This window comes from Apus apus, chromosome 15 (genome assembly GCF_020740795.1).
Source record: "Apus apus isolate bApuApu2 chromosome 15, bApuApu2.pri.cur, whole genome shotgun sequence".
NCBI lineage: Eukaryota > Metazoa > Chordata > Aves > Apodiformes > Apodidae > Apus > Apus apus.
Window position 1 is genome coordinate 1393720 of NC_067296.1, and position 23364 is coordinate 1417083.

The following is a 23364-nucleotide window of genomic DNA, read 5'->3' on the forward strand; positions in this document are numbered from 1 at the left end:
TCAGAGGAACATTTTAATGCTCAGTTTCCTGATTTCACCTGGGAAGGTGGCCAGGGCATTTGGCTCTGGTGGGACTGGTGGCCATCATGATGCTGAGCTGTGTGGGAGGGCCGTGCTGGGGCACCAGGGTGGTGGGCACTGCTGGAGGAGGGTTGTCAGCCCCAGGCTCCGGGAGCTGCCAGGCTCTGCTCTGCCCCAAAGTGCAACACTTCCTCTTCCTCTCCGGATGTCGCAGCCGCTGGTGAGGACACTGAGCTCAGCACTGTCACTTCCACCCAGCCCTGCTCAACGGTGCTTCCGAGCAGCAGGTGAGGGCCCTGGGGACAGCTGGCAGGGGTCCAGGGGTCACCACACCACCAGGCCTCCTCTCCTGGCTGTGGGGATGGGGAGCTGCTGGCAGTGTCCCTAGGAGCTGAGCTGGGATGGGAACTGGTCTGTGGCTGCTGCAGGGTGGTGGCTTGTGGCTGATGGTGCTGGCTGGGGAACCCCAAGCAAGGGCACCTCTGGGCACAGGGACAGGGGGGTTGTTCAGCTGCTGTGGGGGTGTGGGTGCAGGTAGGGGTCCTGTCAGTGGAGCAGGGGCTGTGCATGGGCACAGGCAGGGAGATGGGGCCACTCAACCCTGCCTGTCTGGAGCCCTGCCCTCCCCGGCCACGGGTGATTCTAAAAAGCTTTGTGGAACATTCCCTGTGCCCCGAGTCCCGGGGCTCTGGGCTGTATGAAGCTCCTGGTGCTGGACATGCAGCCACCAGGTACCCCTTTGTGGGCTGTGGCTTAAAAACCCCCCAGGCTCCATGAGCACCCAAGCCAGCCTGGCAGGCTGACGGCTCCCAGCCCCACCAGGACATCAGCTGGATGCTCTTTGCCTCCATCACAGCAAATGCTCGTGGCTGCTGCAGGAAGGCAGAACACAGTCACAGGGATCTGCAGCCACTTGCAGGGAGGGCGTCAGGGGCCTTTGGGGTCCCCCCCAAGCCTGTAGGGTGAAGAGCCAGCATTTTGTGGCTGCTTCCTGCTCGGGAGCACCCGCGTCAGTGTTTCCAGCCTGCTGGTGGTTTCTTGTTCCTGCTTCCCTTCAGGAAGAGGTGACGGTTCTGTTGCTGTTTGAGGGCAGCACTGCAGGGGAGCAGAGCTGTTGCAGCCACCCGTGACTGTCCAAACTGCTCCCCCACATCTCTTGGCTCTGCTCGTTGCTCACACTCCCAGGAGCAACAGCTTTGCTCTCAGGGGCACCTCCTGTGGGGCAGATTTGGGTGCAGCCGGGTGGGTGCCAGGCTGAGCAAGTACCTTGGTGCTGCAGGAGCTGCAGAAAGTGGTGAATGTGAAGAAACAAAACTGGTGCTGATCCATGGCTCCAGCTCAGCACTGGGGGGACTGGAGGAAGCACAGGGTGCTCCTGTGAGGACAGGAGGGGTTTTTCTCTCCTTCAGCTTTCCCAGTAGAGAGGAGACACCCCCCCCTGCCCTCCCTCAAATCTACTGCAGTCACTTCTGCCCCTGGGATGGAGACTGTCCCCATGTCCTGCTCTTCATTCTTGCCTTGGTCCATGAGAGCCAGATCCTGGCATTCCATGAGCATTCCATGAGCTCCCTGAGGACAAGACAACTCTTCTCCCCCTGACTCCAGGTTTACATGAGTGCTTTTAGATGGAGACCAGAAACATCACTTCAATGTGGGTGTTCAAGGAAGGTTCCTGCAGACAGCTGGCAGTTGGCACCTCCTTCTCCTTCCCCCAGCAATGGGTCAGTGCCCATGGAGCTGCAGAACCCTGGGGCCTGGGGAGGCTGCTTCTGGCACCTCCATGGGCTCAGGTGGATAGATGATGGTAGAGCTGTAGATGTGCTCTATCTTGATTTCAGTAAAGCATTTGACACCGTCTCCCACAGCATCCTTGTAGATAAGTTGATCAAGTATAGGTTTGATGATCAGGCAGTGAGGTGGATCAAGAACTGGTTGAAAGGAAGAAGTCAGAGAGTTGTAGTCAATGGGGCAGAATCTAGTTGGAGGCCTGTGACTAGTGGAGTCCCTCAGGGGTCGGTACTGGGACCGGTGTTGTTCAATATCTTCATCAACGACCTGGATGAGGGCACAGAATGTACCCTCAGCAAGTTTGCTGATGACACCAAGCTGGGAGGAGTGGCTGACACACCAGAAGGCTGTGCTGCCATTCAGAGAGACCTAGACAGGCTGGAGACTTGGGTGGGGAAAAACCTGATGAAGTTCAACAAAGGCAAGTGTAGAGTTTTGCATTTGGGGAAGAAAAACGCCATGCACCAGTACAGGTTGGGGGCTGAGCTGCTGGAGAGCAGGGTAGGGGAAAGGGACCTGGGGGTCCTGGTGGACAGGAGGATGACCATGAGCCAGCAGTGTGCCCTTGTGGCCAAGAAGGCCAATGGGCATCCTGGGGTGCATTAGAAAGGGGGTGGTTAGTAGGTCAAGGGAGGTTCTCCTGCCCCTCTATTCTGTCTTGGTGAGGCCACATCTGGAGTATTGTGTCCAGTTCTGGGCCCCTCAGTTCAGGAAGGACAGGGAACTGCTGGAAAGAGTCCAGCGCAGAGCCACAAAGATGATGAAGGGAGTGGAACATCTCCCTGATGAGGAAAGGCTGAGGGAGCTGGGGCTCTTGAGCTTGGAGAAGAGGAGACTGAGGGGTGACCTCATCAATGTTTACAAACACATAAAGGGTGAGTGTCAAGAAGATGGAGTTAAGCTTTTTTCAGTGATGACGAGTGATAGGACAAGGAGTAATGCATACAAATTGGAGCACAGGAGGTTTAAGGTGAATATCAGAAAATTTTTTTTACTGTGAGAGTGACAGAGCCCTGGGACAGGCTGCCCAGAGAGGTTGTGGAGTTTCCTTTGCTGGAGATTTTCAAACCCACCTGGACACGTTCCTGTGTGATGTGCTCTGGGTGACCCTGCTCTGGCAGAGGGGTTGGACTAGATGATCTTTCGAGGTCCCTTCCAACCCCTGGGATTCTATGATTCTATGATTCTATGATTCATGGCCAGGCCCAGCGCTGGATGTGAGGGGAGAGCAGCAGGGCTCAGGGCTGGCAGAGAAGCTGCTTCACGGGTGGGCAGCACCTCCCTGGAGGGCAGCTGGCGCTGGGCTCATGGCCAGGGTGATGATGCTTTGCTGCTCTCCCATCTGAGCCCCTCCCGGTGCTGCGGGCAGCGCGCAGCCCCCCCCCAGCCCTGCCTGCCCCGGGGGGCTGGGGCAGCGCCGGGGGCAGAGCACAGCCCTACAGCCATGGCCAGGCTTGAAAAGGCAGCGTGTAGCAGGCAATCCCAGGTCCCTGCGGGGTTGGTGAGCAGCCAGGAGGGGTCCCAGGGGGCTGGGCAGGGTGGGTGGGTGGGAAAGGGTCCTGCGGTGCCCCTGCCACTGGTCCCTGGGCCATCTCTCTGCAGGTGGCGCGAGGGATGCTGAGCCAGAGGCGCACGCAGGCGGTGCTGGCGCTGTGCCTGCTGCTGCTGCTGTGGCAAAGCTTCCGAGCCCCCCGGGATGGCCCCGGGGCTCCCTCCCGCCTCGCCCCCCGTGCCCGCTGCCCCGGCACCAACAGCTCCGCCTGGTTCAGCGCCCGCTACGACCCGGCCGTGGAGCCTCTGCTGCCGGGCAGGGCCCCCGAGCTGCCCGCGGAGGTGGTTCAGTGGTGGCTGGTGAGTGGGGCCGCGGGGCTGCTCGGGGCTCCTCCCGGGCTCCCCGCAGCCGTTTGCAGCGGGACAGGGTCAAGGTGAAGGTCGGGCGGCTGGGATGGGGGCTGAAAAGGGTGCTGGGACCCCAGGTCAGCTCCCCTGTGCTGCCCCACACCCCTTTTCCCAGTGTCCCATCCAGTTTTCATGTGCCTTTCCCAGGGCTCTGCTGGGAGAAGAGGGGGGGGGTGCTCCATCCCTATGGGGGCACTGCTGGGGGGGGCTGATGCTGCCTGTCCCTGCCCTCTCCCCCAGAGCCTGCAGGGTCCCTCCAGGGCTGTCCAGCTCCAGCCCATAATTCGGCAGCTCTTCACTGTCTTCCCGGCCCCGACCGGCAGCGCGTGGGACCCGTCTGGCTGCAGGACGTGTGCTGTGGTGGGGAACTCGGGGCAGCTGCAGGGCTCCGGCCACGGGCTGCGGATCGACGCCCACGACTGGGTGCTGCGGTGGGTGACTGGAGGGGCTTGGTCCCTCCTGGTGTCCCCTGGCACGTCCCAGCCACCCTGTGAAATCTGGCCCTGCTCCCTGGAGCCCCCTGCCCTGGGACACACATGGGCCCTGGTGTCACCCGTGTCCCCTCTTTCCAGCCAGGGCGACCTGGTGTCCCTGCCCGGTGGGGACGGCGCAGCATTGACCTTCATTTCAGGACATTTCCCGCTGTCCCCTAGGATGAACAGAGCACAGATCGCTGGCTTTGAGCTGGATGTTGGCAGGAGAACCACCCACCACTTCATGTACCCAGAGAGCGCAGTGAACCTCGCGCCTGGCACCCACCTGGTCCTTGTCCCCTTCAAGCCTCTGGACCTGCAGTGGGTGGCCAGCGCCTTCTCCACCGGAGAGCTCACGCGGTGCGTTGGCTCTGGGGGACGGTGCCTCTGGCGCTAGAGACCCTGGGGATGGTGCGGGGTGGTCCTGGTGCCCCGCTGGGCCCCAGCACCACAATCCTGGTGGGATGAAGGGCCCCTGGGGGATGGTCCTGTCATCCCTCTGCATTGTGCTTTGGGGAGGTGGGCGCTGACCTGTCCCCGCCAGACTGGGACACCCGGCAGTCCCGTAACCCCCAGGGGTGGGAGGGTGGCTGCCCCGTTGTGGGGCCAGGTGCTTGGCTTGTCCCTTCTCAGAGCCAGCCCGGGGGACTGGGGGTGCCAGGGGGCCGGGTGCTGGTGGCCACGGCCACCCCCGCCAAAGGAGGCCCCGCAGCAGGAGTGCCCCGCTCACTGCTGTCCTCGGGCTTCTGCAGCACGTACGCGAGAGTGAAGCGGTTCATCCAAGCTGACCGACACAAGGTGAGGGCCCGGCCTGGGCTGCGGGGGGACGCGGGGGCGACGGCCCGGCTGGCGGCAGGGCCAGCTGTCCTGGCAGCTGATGGCTCCCCCGCCCCCCGCGCAGGTGCTGATCCTGAGCCCAGCTTTCCTCAAGTACATCCACGACAACTGGACGCAGCGACGCGGCCGGTACCCGTCCACCGGCTTCACCGCCCTGCTCTTCGCCCTGCACACCTGCCAGCAGGTGAGCATGGCCTGCGGGGCTGGCGCTGCTGCCATCGCACCCCTGCTGCCATCGCACCCCTGCTGCCAGCTCACCCCTCCATCTCACCTCTCCCACCATCTCACCCCTCCCACCAGCTCACCTCTCCCTCCATCTCACCCCTCCCTCCATCTCACCTCTCCCACCAGCTCACCTCTCTCACCAGCTCACCCCTCCCTCCATCTCACCTCTCCCTCCATCTCACCCCTCCCACCAGCTCACCCCATCTCACCTCTCCCACCAGCTCACCCCTGCTGCCACCCCCCAGGCTGCAGGGCTGCTCTGCAATGGCTCTTGCTGGTGTCTCTGCAGGTCTCTGTGTTTGGCTTTGGCGCAGACAGCCAAGGGAACTGGCACCACTACTGGGAGAAAAACCGCTGGCCCGGAGCCTTTCGCAGGACCAGGGTCCATGATGCTGAGGTTGAATTCAGCCTCATCGAGAGGCTGGCAGCTGAGGGCAGGATTTTGTTCTACAAATGATGCCTTTCCCAGAAACTGAGGCCAGGCTGCTGGCACAGGGACTGGCAGCCCCCAGCACCACCAGTAGCTGCTGCTGGATCTTGCTTCTCCCCCAGCAGCACCACATGCCAGGGCTCACACACCCTGCCAGCCCCAGGCTCCTGGCACTGCCTCTGCTGGTCCCACCAGCTGGGCGAGGTGACACACTCCTTGGCACTGGGGACACCGTGTTAGGCTGGACACGGGGTGGGCACAGCTCTGCAACACTGGCTGGGAGAGAGGGAGGGGAGACAGTGGGACTGGAGGCAGGCATGGAGCCCATGAGCTGCTGTGTGTCCCTGTGCTGGCCACCAAGCTATTGGGTGGCAGCGATGGTGGTGACAGCAGCTGCTCAAACGTGGCTGTCCACATGATGGAGCTGCCATTTCCTCCCCCTCATGGGTTGTGGGGAGATTTGCAGTTGCTCTTTGGGAAAGGGGAGAGGGGCATCTTCCCTTCCTGTCTTTTTATAACTAAGGAAACAATTTTACAATTGTATCAAAGAAAAGAAAGAAAGGAAACCATCAAGCATCCAAATCAGAAGATGACACAATCATAGAATCCCAGACTGATTTGGGTTGGAAGGGACCTTCAAGATCATCCAGACCCACCCCCTGCATGGGCAGGGACACCTCCCACCAGCCCAGGTTGCTCCAAGCCCCATCCAACCTGCCCTTCAACACTGCCAGGGATGGGGCAGCCTGGGCCAGGGTCTCACCACCCTCATAAGAAAGAATTTATCAAGTACAGCTGAAATAATTTTAATTTAATAAACCTTGAAAACACCCATGAAGCTGCCATTAACATCTGCTTCACCCTTGGAGCCCTCACTGCTCTGACATGAGCACCAGCTCCCTCAGCCTCACCCCACACAACGAGGTTGCAGACCCAGGATGTGTCCTACCTTCAGTCACCAACATCAACATCTGAGGATCACTCAGTTTTTCCATGGCTGTTACTTGGTCCTTCAGCCTACAAAAATCACCAGGTCTCTTCTACTCACAAGCTCCATTTTATCACAGAAGGCAGCATTACCTGAGCTATGAGCTTCATGGAATTTCTACCTCTCCGGGTGGAATTTCCATTTATTGCCTTCTGTTCCTCTTCCCTGTTATATCCAGTTTCCCACTCTGAGCACGTGCCTTGCACTTACCTCCACCTTCCCTCTCTTCCCCAGGTGCCAAGCAGTGTCTCTCCAATGCTCCTCTGAGGTTAACAAGCAATTGGTTTCCTTATCAAATCAAGCAGTTAACTGGTAATTGGTTAACTGCAGGTTAAACTCTTGCTACAATTCCTTCCATTCACCTTCCCCCTCCCAGTTAATCTTTCCAATTTAGTGACAAAGCTGTGTTAGGGCACTTTTTGCTCCTGATAGAACATCCAGATGCAATGTCCCCTTCCTCACACTGCAGCAGGACAGCACCATCCTGACCTGAGGGATTTATTCAATACCTGTGCTGCAAATGCAGTTTTCTAACAAACCCATTTTTTTTCAGTTCTCAAGCTCAGAGACTAATCAGTCTCCTGGCCCTCACCTCAAATTGCTTCTCTCCCTGGCTGAAAAAACACAGGGTTTTATACTCCATGGTTTGTGGGTAAATTTAACTAATTAAAAAAACCCACCACCAGCAAACAAAACCTACTTTCAAACCTTTTTTTTTTTTTTTTTTTTTTTTTGGTGTTCAAAGGCTTTTTGAACACCAAGTAGCTTTCTCTCTGCCTTCTCTGCCCCTGTGCCTGTCACACTCACTGGGTGCTGCTGGACCAACTGCTTGGACCAAGCTGAGGGTGGATACCAAAGCAACTCCAGAGCTGAGATGTAAGAGTAATGAGGCTGTTTTGCCTCAAAATGAGGCAGGAGCCAAAAATCTCTTCTTTTGCTTCATCGTTTTCAAATTTTTCCCACTATAATTAATCACACCAAACACTTTATTTACTTGTGTGGATCACGAAAAAGAAACAAAACCTCACCATCACCATCTCCACACACCTTGCCCCAATGCAGCTGTGTTGTGGTTTGGTTTTTTAAATTTCCAATTCAGTACCAGGATTAGTTCAAATAATTTAATTACTCTTCCAAACGCTTCATCAAAACACACAGAGGCTGGGCTTTATTTCAAAATACAAACAGAGGGGAAGTGGAAAACACAATCCAATTTAAAAACCAATTAAAACTCCACTTTTTTTTTTTAATTTTGCTGAAACATCAAGTTGCATCTTTTGTCAGGAGAGAAGGAGCAGCTGCCAAGCCCCAGGGGACTGGGAGGACAGCCCTGTGCTGGGGGTCACCACAGGGGCAGGGAAAGCACAGGGGAGTCAGCATACTCTCACCAAGGCCTGACACAGCATCAGCACACTCACAAATATTTTGAAGAAAGATTTAAGAAGCTTATTTGATGGCAGCTTCAATGGGTTCCTCCAGGTCTCCCGACCACACGCTGCTCCTGGAGGCAACCAGAAGGCAGTAGCTCCAGCATCTCTTTGGGGAAGGGGGGCAGAACTGGATGAACATGGACTGACACCAAAGGGTTTTACAGTAGGGTCTGCACAGTCAGTCTTCACAGCAGCAAGGTTCAAGCAGTTCCACCCACCAGTTAATACCAAGAATGACAGGACAGTAACAAAAGAGGGGTCAGGGCCACCTGGTGATTCCAAACCTTGTGCACCCAGAAGTTCACTTGTGTTTCAACAAACCCTCTCAGTTCTTAAAGAGTTTTTTTGTGGGGTGATGTTGTTGCTTATTTATGTTGTCTTCCCAAGTTCAATTTTCTTCTGGATGGCACGTGCTGAGTGATAGATCAAGGAGTCAATGAGTCCTGCAACTGAAAGGAAAAAACAGATGGATCAAGCCAGATGTGCCACAGAGAGAGAATAACTCCAAGGAGAAGAAAACCCAAATGCTTCTGTCAGTGGAAAGGAACTGCAGCTCCCTCAGACAGAAACAGCTGCTGCTGCTGCTCATCTCATTAGGACAGACAAGATCCAGCTTGCACGGCAGAGGTGATCACACTTCTTCAGAAAAATATCTCTCAGAGAGCAAAAACAAGACAGGACCAGGTCAAGTGTGTTTACTGATGAGTGAGAGTTTGGAGAGGAAGCTGATGGTGACAGCTTTACACCATGGCACTGCCCTGACGTGCCAAGAGTGTGTTCCCCTTTCCTGCTCATTTCACAGTAACCTTAAAAGTCCCACACCTCAAGCTAAGAAATAAGCAAGGGATTACTTGGCCCTACACAAAGGCAGACATTTCAATACTATATAAGGAGTAGCAGGGAGAACAGGAACTGTTTATTGCAATGTTCTGTTTATTACTGCAGAATACAGAATTACTGGCCTCACTAACCTTTGAGCAAGGCTTCAGGTGACTCTTTTGTGGATGTTTGGCCCTGAAACTCTCTCTACTTGTGGAATCAATTTGATGCTGTAACACAAAAGTTGTTACACACTGATTTGATCCATCCTCTAGCACGGAGAGGGTCTGAGCATGATACAGGCAGCAAAGGCTACGAGCTGGCTGTCAGACCTCAGCACTGCTACAGGGCACCTGCCTTTGCCATGATTTGGTAGAGCCTTTCCCTGAGTCAAACACAGCAGTGAACACCATCCAATTTATTACAGACAGAAATCCTGTTCAACAGCATCAGGTTCATGGAGCACTGGGACACCTCAGGTGGCTGGGAAAACCTTGCAGAAGAAGGTATTATGTGACACAGGTAGGAGATCCAGGTGGTAGGTGACCCACTAGTGGCTTCCCAGGTCCAGGGAGATCTCTGGACCAGATCTCTGGGCTGGCTCTTCACAGCCATGTGAACATCTCCCTGCCTTGGAGCACCCTGGGTTTTTAGCTGGAGTGCAAGGCTGGGTCAAGGCTGGGCTGGCACACACGTGGAGCTGAGCAGACACGGATGAGCTATTCCAGAGCCAGCACTGAGAATGAAGTTCACACACTCAAGTGGCTCTGCAGGAACAGCCCCTTCTTACAGGACCCTGTCTAGCTGGGAAGGCTGCTTTCCATCCCTGCAGAGCACTCACTGGAGCTCCTGTGTCTGGAGACACAGTTGGACTCCTCCAAGACAGCCCGTGGTGACCTGGGCTCACAGGTTTTACTGGCCTTGGTTGCACACAGAGCAACTGTCTGATGGCAGAGCCACACTGGCCAAGAGAACAGGACAGATGCATCCATATGGGACATGAAAACAAAATGTCCTGCAGAGCATCCAAAGGAAATATTCTGACAGGCCTCCATCAGAACAAAATGAAAGATTTCATCAGATGAAATATTATAACAGATCTACAGCATCTTCAGTGGTAACAGCAGCATGATGGCACTCCTGGGGCTCTGCAGAACATGCTCTCTTCCCTCCTGAAGGCTGAAATCATCTGTCCCCACCAAACAGGGATTTATCATCAGCCACAAAAATTCAGAGTCAGATTGCAAAGGCTTACACTGCAGGAAGGCAAAAGACTGAAAGGTGCAGTACCTGTAAAAATGCCTCCAACGATGGCACAAACTCCCGTGAGAAAGTGTGTGAAGGACCTAGGATGAGGAAAACAACCTGAACAACCAGCACGAGCTCAGATACCCATGTCAGACAAGTAACAATTTGCTAATAGAATTAATTAATAATTATCCTAATGTTCATCATAGCACATAAGTATGCATGATATAAATATTAACAGCTGACAATTAACAGATTCAACAATTCAATAACCCCCACTGGCTACAGAATGGAGTTTGTCACTGACATTTTGATTCCTGAGCTCAATGGCAACCCTAGGAGGCAAGTACCCTAGGCAAGTTTATAAACCTGAAGATTTTATCCATTCCCACCCTGACAGAATGGACAGCAGGCCCCAGCAACACAAGAACTGAAGCCCTAAGCACATATTAATACATTTTAAGGTACAGACATGGGCAACATGATCCTAAAAGATGGAACAATTACAACCCTTTCCATTCCCCTGCAGCCACACCTGTGCTTAATGGAGGACCTAGAGAGAAGAAAGAGGCTCCACACTGACCACAACATGCAGAAAAGCTACAGTAAATGCAAAGTGACTAGGTTGGACCAGGGTGGGTGCTGTTGCAGGTGCTGGTAAGATGGGTCTGCTGCAGAAATCTGCTCTTCCCATTAAAAAAAAAGACTCGAGGAAATGAGTCTGAACTGAGAACCACTGTATCAGACTTGAGCTCACTGCACCAGTTTCTGTCTTGATCCACCTTGAACCTGGATTAAAACACTTCAGGTAACATCAGAAAAAAACCCCAGTGCCTTTCAGAGGTTCAGACTGGGTGTCTGGGAGTGCCTCTTCCTCCGTGCTGGCTGGGAAGAGGCTCGGATGGTTTGTGGGAATTTGCACTGTCATGACCCAAGAGAGCCTGGAAAAGGACAGAATCGAGGATGGTGGGTGAAACAGACTGAAATGTCTCTTACCTGTGTTTCTCTGTCAGCTTCACCATCATGGGGGAAAGTTCATACAGCACAAAGACACCTGGCAGGCCCTGGTCCCCCAGCAGCCCATTGGCTATCTTCTCATGTCGAGTCACTGAAAACTGGTTAGTTCTGACCACCTAGCAGGAAACAAGCACAGCAAACAAGGTTTTGTTAACAAGGAGTAGGAAAGGGCCAAGGATTTATCACATGAAAACCAAGTGTTGTAAACAGTCTCAATCTTTGGGGAAGATGAAGAAATACCAACTATGTCTGCATTGCCAATGGACCTGCTTAGATTGCTCTGTGGCCATGGGGCTCCTCAGATCTGCAGCTCCTACCCAGCCTCTGACAAACTAATAATCTGCTGGTGCTTTCCCTTTCAGAGGGCCTAAAGCGACAGGGAGGGTGTGGATGTGCAGCAGCACATTGTTCTGATTGCAGGGATGTGGGGCACATGCCAGAGAGGGGGACAAGTTGTGGTGCAGAGTCCCTGGCAGTGAAGGACCCAGTGCTGTGGGGTTTGCAGAGCCTCACAGAGCTGTGAAGGATGAGGGAGACAAAATTCTGAAGTAGTTTCATCCACATGTAGATCAGTCCTTGCACTGAATGAGCCCCAGAACCACACTTGGGTTTCACCAGAGAGGAAACTGGTTTGGTGTTAGAGCAAAGCTGGTCACAGACCATCCATGCAGCACAGAAGATGGAGAACCAAAACCTGGGAGACAGCACAGGAACTAAGCCACCTTGTAGAGAATATTCAGAGGTTTTGGGGCATGTGGCACCTGTCCCCTTCTAACAGGATTAGAGGAGGACACTGGTGGTGAAGTCTGCACAGCAGCAGACCTACTGCCTCTACTGCAGTTTCCTTTGCAATCCAAACATAACAGCCTCCATCCTCCTGCTGCCCTAAGGGGGCCCAAACAGTGGCAACTGTCAGGTTTGGTTTGATTGTTTAGAAGAGTTTCTCTGTGGCTTCAAGACTCCCTGCAGAATGACAGCAACCAAAATAAATGCTTCCAAATGAATGGAAGAAACCACAGTTCTTTCTGCTCCCTCAAGCTGGCTTCTGAAGACAGCAGAAGATTGTCTCTGTTCTTCAGGATCTTCATCTCACCCTGGTAACTCCTTAGTAATTTGTTTATCCTACCTGTCCCAGAAGAAGGACATATTCTGAGAGCAGGGCTGGAAATCTAGCCAGGCTCTTTTGGAGGCCAAAGGAGTTTTTAAATTGGAGATAAGCTGATCCTGGATTATTCTTCAAAGGTAATTTCTAGGATCTCCTTCCTGCTTTGACTTCTCCTGAGCATGCACCAGGAGGGATTTGTGAGGGAACACAGTAACAGTGGCACAGTCACCTTGACCTAGGTGGGATGGAGGAGGCTGAAATCTGCTTCATCACTGCTGTAACATTACACCACAGAAACTGTTATTCTTGCTGGGGTGCTTGTATGAAGAAAGTCAAACAGATTGTGTTGCTTCCACCAGAGGTCAGATATGGTCAGTGTCAGAGTATGAGGGCATCTGAAGGCCTTGCCTTGCCCCAGCAACAGGGAAAAAGGTACTTACTTCACCATCTACCTTCAGATACACCGTGGGGACCACTTTGACAAAATACTGAAACATCATGGAAGCTGAAAACAAAGACACAAGAGACACAATTAGTACCCAGTGAAGAGCTGGAGCTTCAGTGTCAGGTCAGGTTCAACCTGTCAAGGAACATCTTTCTGCACAACAGCTCCTGTAAGTTTTCAAGTAAAGTTAATGTCTGACATGAATTTTCCTTTTGCCAAAGTGAATTTTGTTCCAGTTGCAGCCAAAACCAAAACTACCAGCATTTTGCTCTTGACTAAATGGAAAACTTTCTACAATCCAGTTATCTTGCCACAGTTTTACCAATGTAACTTATTGAAAATTCTTATTCTTATTCACCCTTATATTAAAGAGCATAGCCCTAAGAAAGCATACTCATCTCTAGTGAGTATCCTGCCTCAACTTCTATTAATACTACAAATAAATAATTACTACTTCAATTAATCACTGTAAAAGCATGGTTTATTTCCTATCAGGAGATGAAAAGAAGATCTGGATAAGTGAGGAAAAAACAGGAGAACTGCTGCCTCAGAGCAGCCTGTTCCTTCTGTTCTCTCAAGGATAATGTCAGGCAGGAGTTGCTTTGAAAACCTGTTTTCTATGAAATTCCCTAGAGAAGATTATTCATCCATTTCTACAGAGAATCTCCTATGTAATATCTTCAGCTGGTCTGCAACAAACATACATTGACCTGCTTCTCCCACTTCTTCTCTGAGCACACCTTCAGTCCTAATCCCTCAAAAATTTGCCAACTGGTTCTCCAAGGCCCAGGATGGAAAACTTCAGCCTACAGAGAGAATTCTACCAGCCAGCTACAGGCTCCTCTGAGAGTTTGTCATCCCCCAGAAAAACTCTGGCAGTATGATCATATGGAGCATTCTGAGACCTTTTTCCTGTATGTCATTTTAAGCACTATCCTTTGTTTCGGGTACAAGAATTAAAACTGGTGGTAAAAAGTGACAAGGATGGATCCAGGTGGGATTGTCAACCCCATCACCACCTCAAAGCAAGTCACTTCCTTCTCCAAGCTTTATCATGGAACAGCACCCTAAGACTTCAGTGGATCTAAAAACCAACTCCTCTCTGCAGTGACACATGAAGTGGGATGTTCAGGATCTGCCATGGAAAATGCACACAAGCAAGTCTGTGTGAATAAACCAGGATTATAGTCTGAGCAGCAGTAAGGTGAGAATTGCCCTCCCTGCTCAAGCCAGCAAACTGGAGCTATCTAAAAAAAGATCAGCAATATTTCAACTTCATTGCAGCTGTTGAGCTGTTACTGTGGGTAGACCAAGGTCAGGCAGACCTTGCCTCTGCAGCAACTATCAATTCAGCCTTTTTCTGTATCCTGCATCATCTGGCTGTCTCCTACAGCTCACAGCAGTTAGGCAGGGCTCTCCCTGAACCACACCTGATATAGGCATTTCAGAATGACATGCTGTACCTGCTGCTGTGCATCCCAGAGCATGGAAAAGAGATCTTTCAGCAAGGTCACAGAATCAAAACACCTTGTCAGGTTTGTTCCTGATGAACAGAAGCAGCTGTTCCAGCAAGAGCACAGGTGGAGCAGCCTCAATTTTACACAACGTTGTCAGGGCTCTTGTGGAGACAGGGAACTTCTCTCCTGTTCTCTTCTAACAAGTATTAATACAGACACTTAAAGAGAGATTTCTCTCAGCCAGCTCTTACCTTGCTGTGCAGTGACATCTGTCCCATCCAGAGGGTTCACAATGCCTGGATAATCCCTTCCAAATGAGAGATGTTTGATATAGTGTGTCATGTTGATCTGAAACAGAAATGCCCATAACTGACAGAACTGCACAGCATCCCAGGGGATGGGATGCACAGCAAGGGGACTGAAGTTAATGATTTGTGTAGTTTTCTGAACGTGGCTCTGGAATAGAGACAGATCCTCCCTTGCTCTGCATGTCCTAACAGTACACTCCAAAGCACTTGCTCTTCTTTTTTATTCATGGGAGTTCTGAAGATGTGGATTTTCCCCTTTTCCTGCTGGAAATCCCCAGATCCCAGTGCTCTTCCCTGCCATCTACAGAGCAGGCTCTCCCACCCACTCCTCCCCCTGCAGTAGGAGCACCATGCTGTCAGCTGCCTTGGTGGCATTTGCTATGGACAGCATCTGCTTTCCTCCCAGCACAAGGTAAGCTCCAACAGATCCAGAAGGAGTTGTGAAAAGGTCAACCTTAGAAAACTGGGAATCACAGAAGAAGGAGCAAGGCAGTCTCAGGAAGAAGGGAACAGGCCTGACAACCAACATGCAGATGTCCCAGAACATACTTCAGAACCCTGTGTGAAAGCACATCCCAGGTTCTGCTCAGACTGCTCCCCAGGCTGGCTGGGATCAGTACACTAGGATCTCAGTGTGGCAAAGGGAGGGAAATCCAGAAGGAAAATAAACCAAGAGAACCAGAACACTCTCTTGGGAACACTCACATTATCGAGCCCGAAGCTCTGCAGATCGTGAACTGCAACAGAAAAATGGTTTAGCAATAGAGTTCAGGCTGTGGTAACAGGCACATCTTTTGACCTTGGGAGCTCCTCCCATTTCCAGTGTGACCTAACATGGCCAGAAAACTGCCTGGACTTCTCTCTCACTTGCAGCAGGGCATGTGATGGAGAAAAGTGCTGCAATGCCCTCCTACCATGGACCAGCCACTGCTGGAGTGAAGGAAAGTCACTTTACTTTGGGGTGAAATCAGATTAGGTATTTCATAGAGTCACAGACTGGGTTAGGTTGGAAGGGACCTTCAAGATCATCTAGTCCCAACCCCGCTGCATGGGCAGGGACACCTCCCACCAGCCCAGGCTGCTCCAAGCCCCATCCAACCTGCCCTTCAACACTGCCAGGGATGGGGCAGCCACAGCTTCCCTGGGCAGCCTGGGCCAGGGTCTCACCACCCTCACAGGGAAGAATTTCTTCCTGATGTATAGTCTAAATCTCTCTTCTTCCAGTTAAAAAACATTCCCCCCTTGTCCTATCACTACATGCTCCAATCCCCATTCCCCAGCCTCTACTGATAACCATGGGTTGCCCTGCACTTGGCCTTACTGTGTTTCTATATAGATATCAGGAAGTCCTTTACAACTTAAATTTCACTCTAAAAGTTCTGAAAAGCTTTAAAACTCTCCTGAGATACTCTCCAAAATACCCCTTACAGAGACACTGATACTCAGGTCTTGGACTGGACACCTGACTTGTGGTTGGTTTAGAGCACAGCAGCAAATTTCTGTGGAACAACTGAGACTGAGAGACTGTCCAGAAACATTCTCCTCCAAGTCCTTCCACACCTATGTGGCAGCACCTCCAGAAAACACTCTTCTCTTTGCTCATGATGGTTCTAAACCTCTGCAACAATATTTCAACAACACCCTCCCCACTGAAGCAGCACTGTGTTACTATGGAGAGATTGCCAAAGAAAATGGTCAGATACACTTTGAAGCTAAAGGTCACAATAAAGAGGAAAATAAAACACTTTACCATGCACATGAGACTGTTGAAAACTTTTCCCTGGTGCAAAGTGGAAATTCCCAGCTACCTGTAGGAGATAGTAATCTTTCATTAAAAAGTGGGAATCTAAATTTAAAAAAAAGCCCTTGTATTGGTGCTTGGATTTCTATGTTTTTTTTTAAACATGCTACATACCATGTATCATTTCCATAGACATGAATCTCCCCTCTCCCTCACAAGCAGTCATGTGGAAAGCCATAATAACATATTAATGCTGAAAATAACTGGTCTGTGCAGATTATTTGAGTGGACATAAAAATGGGAAGAAGGAATTAAGCTCACTAGGAGAGAACCAACTGATGCTGCAGGAAATACAAAAAGGCATCATAGAAAAGGAGTGGAGGAAGTAACTGAGAGGGAGAGTGAATGGGAAAAACACCTTTAATGCAATAAACAGCAGTGATACATGAAAAGGGATCCATGAATCCATGGAAATAAGTTGTGTGCAAAAATAAAGCACTAAACCTACAAAAAAAACCCAAACAAAGCCCCAAAGACAAAGGTTGTTAACATTTCACCCTGGAATCTGAAAGGGTCATGATATTAGGAGCCAATCCCCCCTGACACTTCCTAGCAATCATACAGACTCTCCCCTGGGAGGGGTGAGTGTCCCAAGCTCACGTGCTACATCACACCTTGTCCTACATCACACCTTCCACATCTGTGCAGACCTGTCCCTTACAGTAACTGCAGCCCCGGAGGGACTGGAGCTGAGCAAGAATCCAAGTGCATAACAACAGCCCCCAGGAATTTCCCCAGGAACACCCATCCTTGGGCCCTGGCTACCTCCAGCATTCCAGCATCTTTCCTGCTCATCACACTTTGTGACAGGGCCCTGTAAGTTTGGTACCCACGATGATGCTCTAGTCACAGTGCCTGGCTTTGTGAGTAAAAGGTTTCATGTCCAGAAATAAAGACTGTGGTCTCCAGAAAGATGTAAAAAAAAAACAACACCACAACCAAACCAGAGTTTGAATTTTAAAAAAATAAAAATAATTAGCCTGGTCCTGACTTCTAGAAGGTACTTGGGTATGTGACCTGCACGTCCAAGTGTTGTGGGTTTGGTAACCTGCCAGTGACAGAGTAGTTCCATTGTTGGCTGGTGTATCTCCTACTAGATTTTTCATACACCAATTGCAAAAACCACCTCTCTTGAGCATTTTCAGCTTGGACAACCAACTCCCATTGTCTTGCTTCCATTGTTTTTCTAAATAAGGTAAAATGTTACCTCTTCAGCACCTCTGCTGGCAAGCTGCTGGTTACCTCCAGGATCTACTGGTGGCCTCTTTTAAAACTGGGAGGGCAGGTGGGACAATCTAACCTCAAAGCAGCTGTCTCACCCCCTCCAGAAACCCAGGCAAAAAGCCTGGCTAGCTGGATGGTAGGAAAAACTAAGCTTCTCCAGCCAGGATGCACAATGCAACAGAGAACTGGCCCCTTTCCCACTGCACTTCCTGATTCTCCTCCTGAAGCCCTCCAAGGGCACAAGCACCTTGCTGAGCCCAGGAGTTGCTACATTAATCCTGTGAACACCTAAAACTGGAAAAGGAGACAAACACCCCGACTCTGCTTTTCACAGTCATGGCCATCATGCAGCAGGTTCACAGCAAAACCCACCTCTCACCTTGTTGACCTCTAGGAAACCATAGACTTGGCAGCCCTCGTTCTTCTGCTCTTGCATTTTCTGGCTGAAGCCCTCCCTCTTGCACTGCTCTATGGTATCTGGGTTCTTGAAGGCCCAGCCTCGCCGCCTGTAGGCTTCTCTGACATCATCACAAGTGTTGCAGCACCTGCAAAAGCACAAGCACCATCTTACCATCTTTATCACTGGAAAGAGATGCTCCAACTCAGGACTCTAATCCTTGGTGGGCTCTGTTTTGACAACGCGATAAAGCAAATAGCAGGGACTGGACCTTGAGAGGTGGCCTAATGCTCCTGGAGGAGCTCAAGCTTCTTGATGCACTTTCTGAGATGCTGGCATGAGGATGCAAGCTGTCTGACTGCAGTGTGGAGCCTGGAGAGGGTTTGGCCTGTCCATGTCAACAGCCAAGTCCCTCCGTGGCAAAGAGACTTCCTACAAAAATGCCATCACTGTCCCACAGCTCAGGGCAGCTTGAAACTTCCCTGCATGAACAAAGCACCTGCCCGTGTCTATTCCTCCTTCCCTCTGCTTTTAGAGCAAGACTGACAACACTGGAGGGAGGAGGGTTAATGGCAAACTTCTGTTACTACTTTTCCACCTCTGGATAACATCTTGATCACCAGAAAAAAATGGTTTTCCTTCTTAGTTCCATGTTTTGCTGGACCAAAGAAAAAGCTGAAGGCTGGAGTCATGAATCACTGAAACATCTCTGGGGAAAGACCCAACTTGACAGATGGGACAAACCAAGTCACCACGCAGACAACAGCAGCGAAGGGTAGTCCAGAACCCATGGACTATCAGGGATCCATTCTTACAGGAATTGGTAGGCAGAAGGAATGGGAAACACCAAAAATGCCACCCAATGTTTGTATGAGCAATGGATGCCTGGTCCCTGCTCCCATAGGGCCAGAAAGCCTGCAGCAGAGGTAAGGAGGCAAGGCCAGAGCCAGGTTTCATTCCACGACAGCTCATCTTACAGTGCAATAATCCACACAGCCCTCCCCTGGACACCAAATAACCCTAGAAAAGATTCTGTTTGCTGAGATACAATCTTTGTGCTACTGCAAAGGTGGTGCAGTCTGCACTGCCCTTAAAGAGGTGTGTGGACAAACCAGACTACCCAACTCTGCAGGTTCTTAACACTCCTAAGTGCAGCTTTCAAAGGCATATCAAAACCTCAGCAATTCTCATCACTCTCTGCCCACAGGCCCAGGAGGGCTTCTTTGCTCACAGACATTTGGGGAAAAAAAAAAAAAAGGTGAATGCAACACAAGAGTGTGAATCCAAGTGCTGAGAGGAGATGAAGAGGTGCAAAGGTTACCGGATGTCCTCTGACTCTGCCCCGTAGCAGCTCTCGCAGCGATCAGCATCCAAAGAGTTTGGATCAAACACTTTTTCTTCTTCTTTTCCCAGCTCTAGGACAGAAGTGGATTAAAAATGATGAGGCATCTAGAAATGGCCTCCTACTCTTGCTGTTCTCTGAGCAATAACTGTTCTACACCTGAGCACAATGATTTTGTGTCAGAAGCTGCACGTCCTGCGCCCAAAGCCCACCTGACATGGAACACAGAGAGCCTGCTGAGGTGTGGAGCAAGACCAAGAAGGACCATGTTGTCATCTCCAGAACAGCCTCCACAGAAAGAACTGGCTATCTGTAAGCCTTGCTGGAGCACTGACCAGACAGTACTTGCATAAAGGCTTTATCTAAAGTAGACACAATCAGGACACTGCGACTGATGCAGGACCTGCTACACAACATTTTGAAACAGTTTTTGCCCCAAGACATTTAATTTGTAATGCCATGAGCTCTGAATACAGAAAGGCTGCCAGGTGCCACAGCAGCAGGAACACCACGACCACATTCCCATGACAACGGAAGCAACTTGGACCTACCAACTGTTGAGCTCTTGGCTTAGCTCAGCCTTTCATCTTGAAGAACAGAGAAGTTAAATCCGAGTGAAACAACAACTTTAGTTCATGCTGATGGACAGAACTACACCACTCCTTTAGAAAGGAACAGTCAGGACAGTGTTACTGCAACACTTGGCCAGCATAGTTTCTGTTTTGTATCTAAGTAGAAGGATGAGTGGTAATATGCAAATAACATAAGGAGAAGATTTATGTAGCCAAGGACCACTTACTACAACTTGTAACCAATAAAGATCATATTTATCATGCTGGCATTAACACACACAAAGCAAAGGCAGTAAGGGTGCAAGTTGAGGCTTCAGGATCAAGTCACTGGAGCCTTCCCTGGGGAGAGGCTCTGTACTCTAACAAGGTCATCCCATTTGTCAGCCCACTGTGGCTTACAGACACAACCAGAGCTGAGTTTTGCCACAACAGCTGCTTGATTTCTAGCCATAGGAGACCACTGCCTTGATGAAGGACAAGGCAAAGATTCCGCCATTTCAGAGGGACAAAACACTTTCCTCATGAAAGCAGCGAGGATAACAGGAGTTGGTCTGATCTGCCAGTTTAACAGATTTGGGTGCTATGAACTCTTCAAGAGTTTGTGGGGCTCAAATGCTCTTGGGCTGTCCCTTGCACCTGTGAATCTCAAAACAGGCGCAGAATGATGGGAAGTCTAGGAGAGCAGCCATCCAAGAAAGGCAGAACAGCATCTCACCGTGTCTCTCAGCCTCTGGAGTCACACGATTGCCAGCTTTATCCAAACGCTGCTTGAACAGGTTGTGCTCCACATCCAGCTGCTGCTCCCCTGCTACATCCATGGCATCGATGCTCAAATCTGAAACCCACCAGGACGAAAAGCAGTCTGTAGACGCAAATCTGTTCTGGCAAGGCTGAGGGAGAATTCAGCCAGTGAAAACACAGAATATTTCAGGAAGGGGGATACAGATGTGCCAAACCAGAAGAGTGTGCGTGGTTGGGGCCAAGTGACACATAGGGAATAAAATGCAGGTTGCAGCAGCAGGGCTTGGTCTGGTGCACACGAAGGAGTTTCCAGCTGCTACAGAAGTCGTTACCCTGAAAGCTGCCTACACTTGAGGCAAAAGACCAAAACCAAACCCCTCAAAGCCCACAGCCATTTTCAGGAGCTCAGGAGGTTAAGCTTAAAATTGGATAAAAGCTGCCTACTTCCTCTGCCCTCTCCCCATTCCCACATCAGCAGCTTCTCACACAGAAGGTCCTGGAGGCCTGTGCTCTTGGCCTGGTACCAAAGCACCCTGAGGCACGTGGTGGCCACTTGCTCTCTTGTACAACTGACAGCTCCTCTGCTCCAGACAGCAGAGACTTCCAGACTCTTGGGCGTTCCCATGCCCTCTTATGAGTGAGGAAGGCAAAGACCAACAGCAACCTTAGGAAGTACTACACAGAATGAGAGGCAGGCAAAACCCAGCAAAACCTGCAAAATTTTCCATCACTTCATCTTGCAATTTTGCTCATACTGAAGCCAATCAGATTACTAAGGCTCACTCTGATTTAAAACATTTTAGACAAAGGGCACTGGTGTTACAGTCAGAAGTTGAGTACATAAATCATGGCAAAGTTGTGCCTCGTCAAGCAACCTCCAAAGGAGACTCCAGAGGTTTTCAACAATAATACAATCAAATCTTGAGCTCCTGGTGAACTCTGCGCCAGCTTTTTCAGTACCACTGAGCCCTCTGACAAAAGTACACCACCACAGAGAAATGGAAGCAGGTTTATACCTTAGCTTCACTTAAAATCTAGAAAAATAATCCTGCCTGACTGGAAGCGCTGGCTCGAGCACCCAGTGGGCCTGGCTGGAATTGCTGTGGAACAACGAGTGGTTCCTGCTGGTGTGAGCCAAGCAGCAGCACTCGGAAGCACGAGGCACACGGAGCCTGGCTGGGCCCTGGGCACAGTGTGAAAATTACCCCCGATATTCAGAAGTCTGACTCACAAGCACAAGGCATATGTGGAAAAATAACATCTAGATTGATCTTCAGTTTATCTCCCCTGGACTTGTCAACGTACAACTCCGGATGAACCTGGGAACAAAGGAAAAACAAAGCGTCCCGTTTCGCCTGGCAGCTGATCCAAGGGCCTCCTTCCCTCCACGGCCCTGGCTCTGGTTTGGAAGAGGCGGGACTGGCCAGACACCTGAGCCTGCCCCGCACACCTTCCCGGGCAGCTAAACACTTGCCATTCGTACAGCTTTTAAAAACGTTCATAACCGGGGAAAATCTTAGAAAGTGGGGGGTGGGGACCAGGGTTCCCGCTTGCAGCTGGGGAAGGCGGCAGGAGGTGCCGGTGCAGGAGGCCAAGGCCAGTCTCGGGGGTCACAAGCCGAGACCACCGGGCAGGGGAGAGAACGAGCCCCGGGCAGGGGACACAAGGAGCCCCGGGCAGGGGACACAACGAGCCCCGGACAGGGGACACAACGAGCCCCGGGCAGGGGACACAGCGAGCCCCGGGCAAGGGACACAAGGAGACCCGGGCAGGGGACACAACGAGCCCCGGGCAGGGGACACAAGGAGACCCGGGCAGGGGACACAAGGAGACCCGGGCAAGGGACACAACGAGCCGCGGGCAGGGGACACAACGAGCCGCGGGCAGGGGACACAACGAGCCCCGGGCAGGGAAGGCGCCGGGCGGGCGGCCCGAGGAGGAACCGCCGGGCCACGGCGGGCAGGAGGCACCCGGGGCCCGTTCCCCCGCCGCCGCTACCCACCTCCTTGGTGAGGTAGTACTGCAGCTCCGAGACGAACAGCAGCGCCATGATGAGCCCGCTGACCACCGTCACTGCCGGGGAGAGGAGGAGAGCAGAGCCGCCGTCACCGCCGCGGCGGAGGCCGGGCCCCCCCAGCCCTCCCGAGCCCCCCAGCGAGCCCCGGGCCCGCCTGCTCACCCAGCGCTCCCCCGCACGTCTTCACCCGAAAGTCTTCCAGGGTTTTGGGGAAGGCATCGAAGCGCTTCAGCCGCCACAGCGCGTCCATGGCTCGGCCCGGAACCGGAGCGGCCTTCCGGGCCCCGCCCCGCAGCCCGGCCCCGCGGGCTCGTGTTCCGTCATCTCCTGCGGTCACAGACCCTTCCTCGTCTTCCCGGGAGCCCACACACAACACGCGGGATTGTCTCAAAACGCCGAGCACGGGGCCGGTTTGTGCCTCCTCAGCATTTCCTGCCTCTGGGCTCTTAACACGCCTTTTTCAGTTCAGCACTCTTTGCTGCTCCTGGTGTTTGAAGGTGTTGGTTATGCTGTGAATGGCTTTTTTTGACTTTTTCTTAATAAAAAATATCATTGTTACTGTTCTCGTCATCAAACAACTACTCGTCTCCTTATTTGATCTTTGTGTGAAACTGCATTTTAAATATCCCAGTATTAAAGGATAAAAATGACATTTTAAAAAAAATATTGAAATCCTTAAAATATTATAAAATCACTTCTAAGGTGTTTTCATTTTTTTTTAATAATAGCTGGAGATACTGTTCACATTTTGGTTGTGGGGCTGATTCTGGCTCGAGTTGC

The 23364-nt window shown here is 51.5% G+C and overlaps 2 protein-coding genes across 4 annotated transcripts; one reads left to right on the top strand and one right to left on the bottom strand.

The window, feature by feature from the left end:
- The first annotated feature begins 244 nt into the window (after positions 1 to 244).
- On the top strand, positions 245 to 6574 carry LOC127391167 (CMP-N-acetylneuraminate-beta-galactosamide-alpha-2,3-sialyltransferase 2-like). Its single transcript, XM_051633531.1, has 7 exons — positions 245 to 308; positions 3412 to 3660; positions 3949 to 4139; positions 4362 to 4541; positions 4934 to 4979; positions 5083 to 5202; positions 5533 to 6574. The coding sequence occupies exons 2-7, from the start codon at positions 3424 to 3426 to the stop codon at positions 5698 to 5700; spliced, it is 942 nt and encodes a 313-aa protein (XP_051489491.1). The 5' UTR covers positions 245 to 308; positions 3412 to 3423; the 3' UTR covers positions 5701 to 6574.
- Positions 6575 to 7802: 1228 nt separating this feature from the next.
- ERGIC3 (ERGIC and golgi 3) lies at positions 7803 to 23077 on the bottom strand. 3 transcript variants are annotated; one of them, XM_051633526.1, is made up of 13 exons: positions 22747 to 23066; positions 22570 to 22640; positions 21799 to 21886; positions 20542 to 20661; positions 19234 to 19327; positions 17895 to 18060; positions 16241 to 16298; positions 15196 to 15227; positions 14434 to 14530; positions 12721 to 12785; positions 11155 to 11291; positions 10201 to 10256; positions 7803 to 8540 (listed from the first exon to the last, which is right to left on the bottom strand). In XM_051633526.1, exons 1-13 carry the CDS (start codon positions 22832 to 22834, stop codon positions 8461 to 8463), a joined length of 1152 nt encoding a protein of 383 aa, XP_051489486.1. In that variant the 5' UTR covers positions 22835 to 23066; the 3' UTR covers positions 7803 to 8460. The 3 variants fall into 3 exon arrangements, with proteins under 3 accessions (XP_051489486.1, XP_051489485.1, XP_051489487.1); XM_051633525.1 differs by lacking the exon at positions 7803 to 8540 and adding an exon at positions 9965 to 10099 and having other exon boundaries at positions 22747 to 23077; XM_051633527.1 differs by lacking the exons at positions 7803 to 8540; positions 22570 to 22640; positions 22747 to 23066 and adding an exon at positions 9965 to 10099 and having other exon boundaries at positions 20542 to 20716; positions 21799 to 21879.
- Positions 23078 to 23364: the final 287 nt, after the last annotated feature.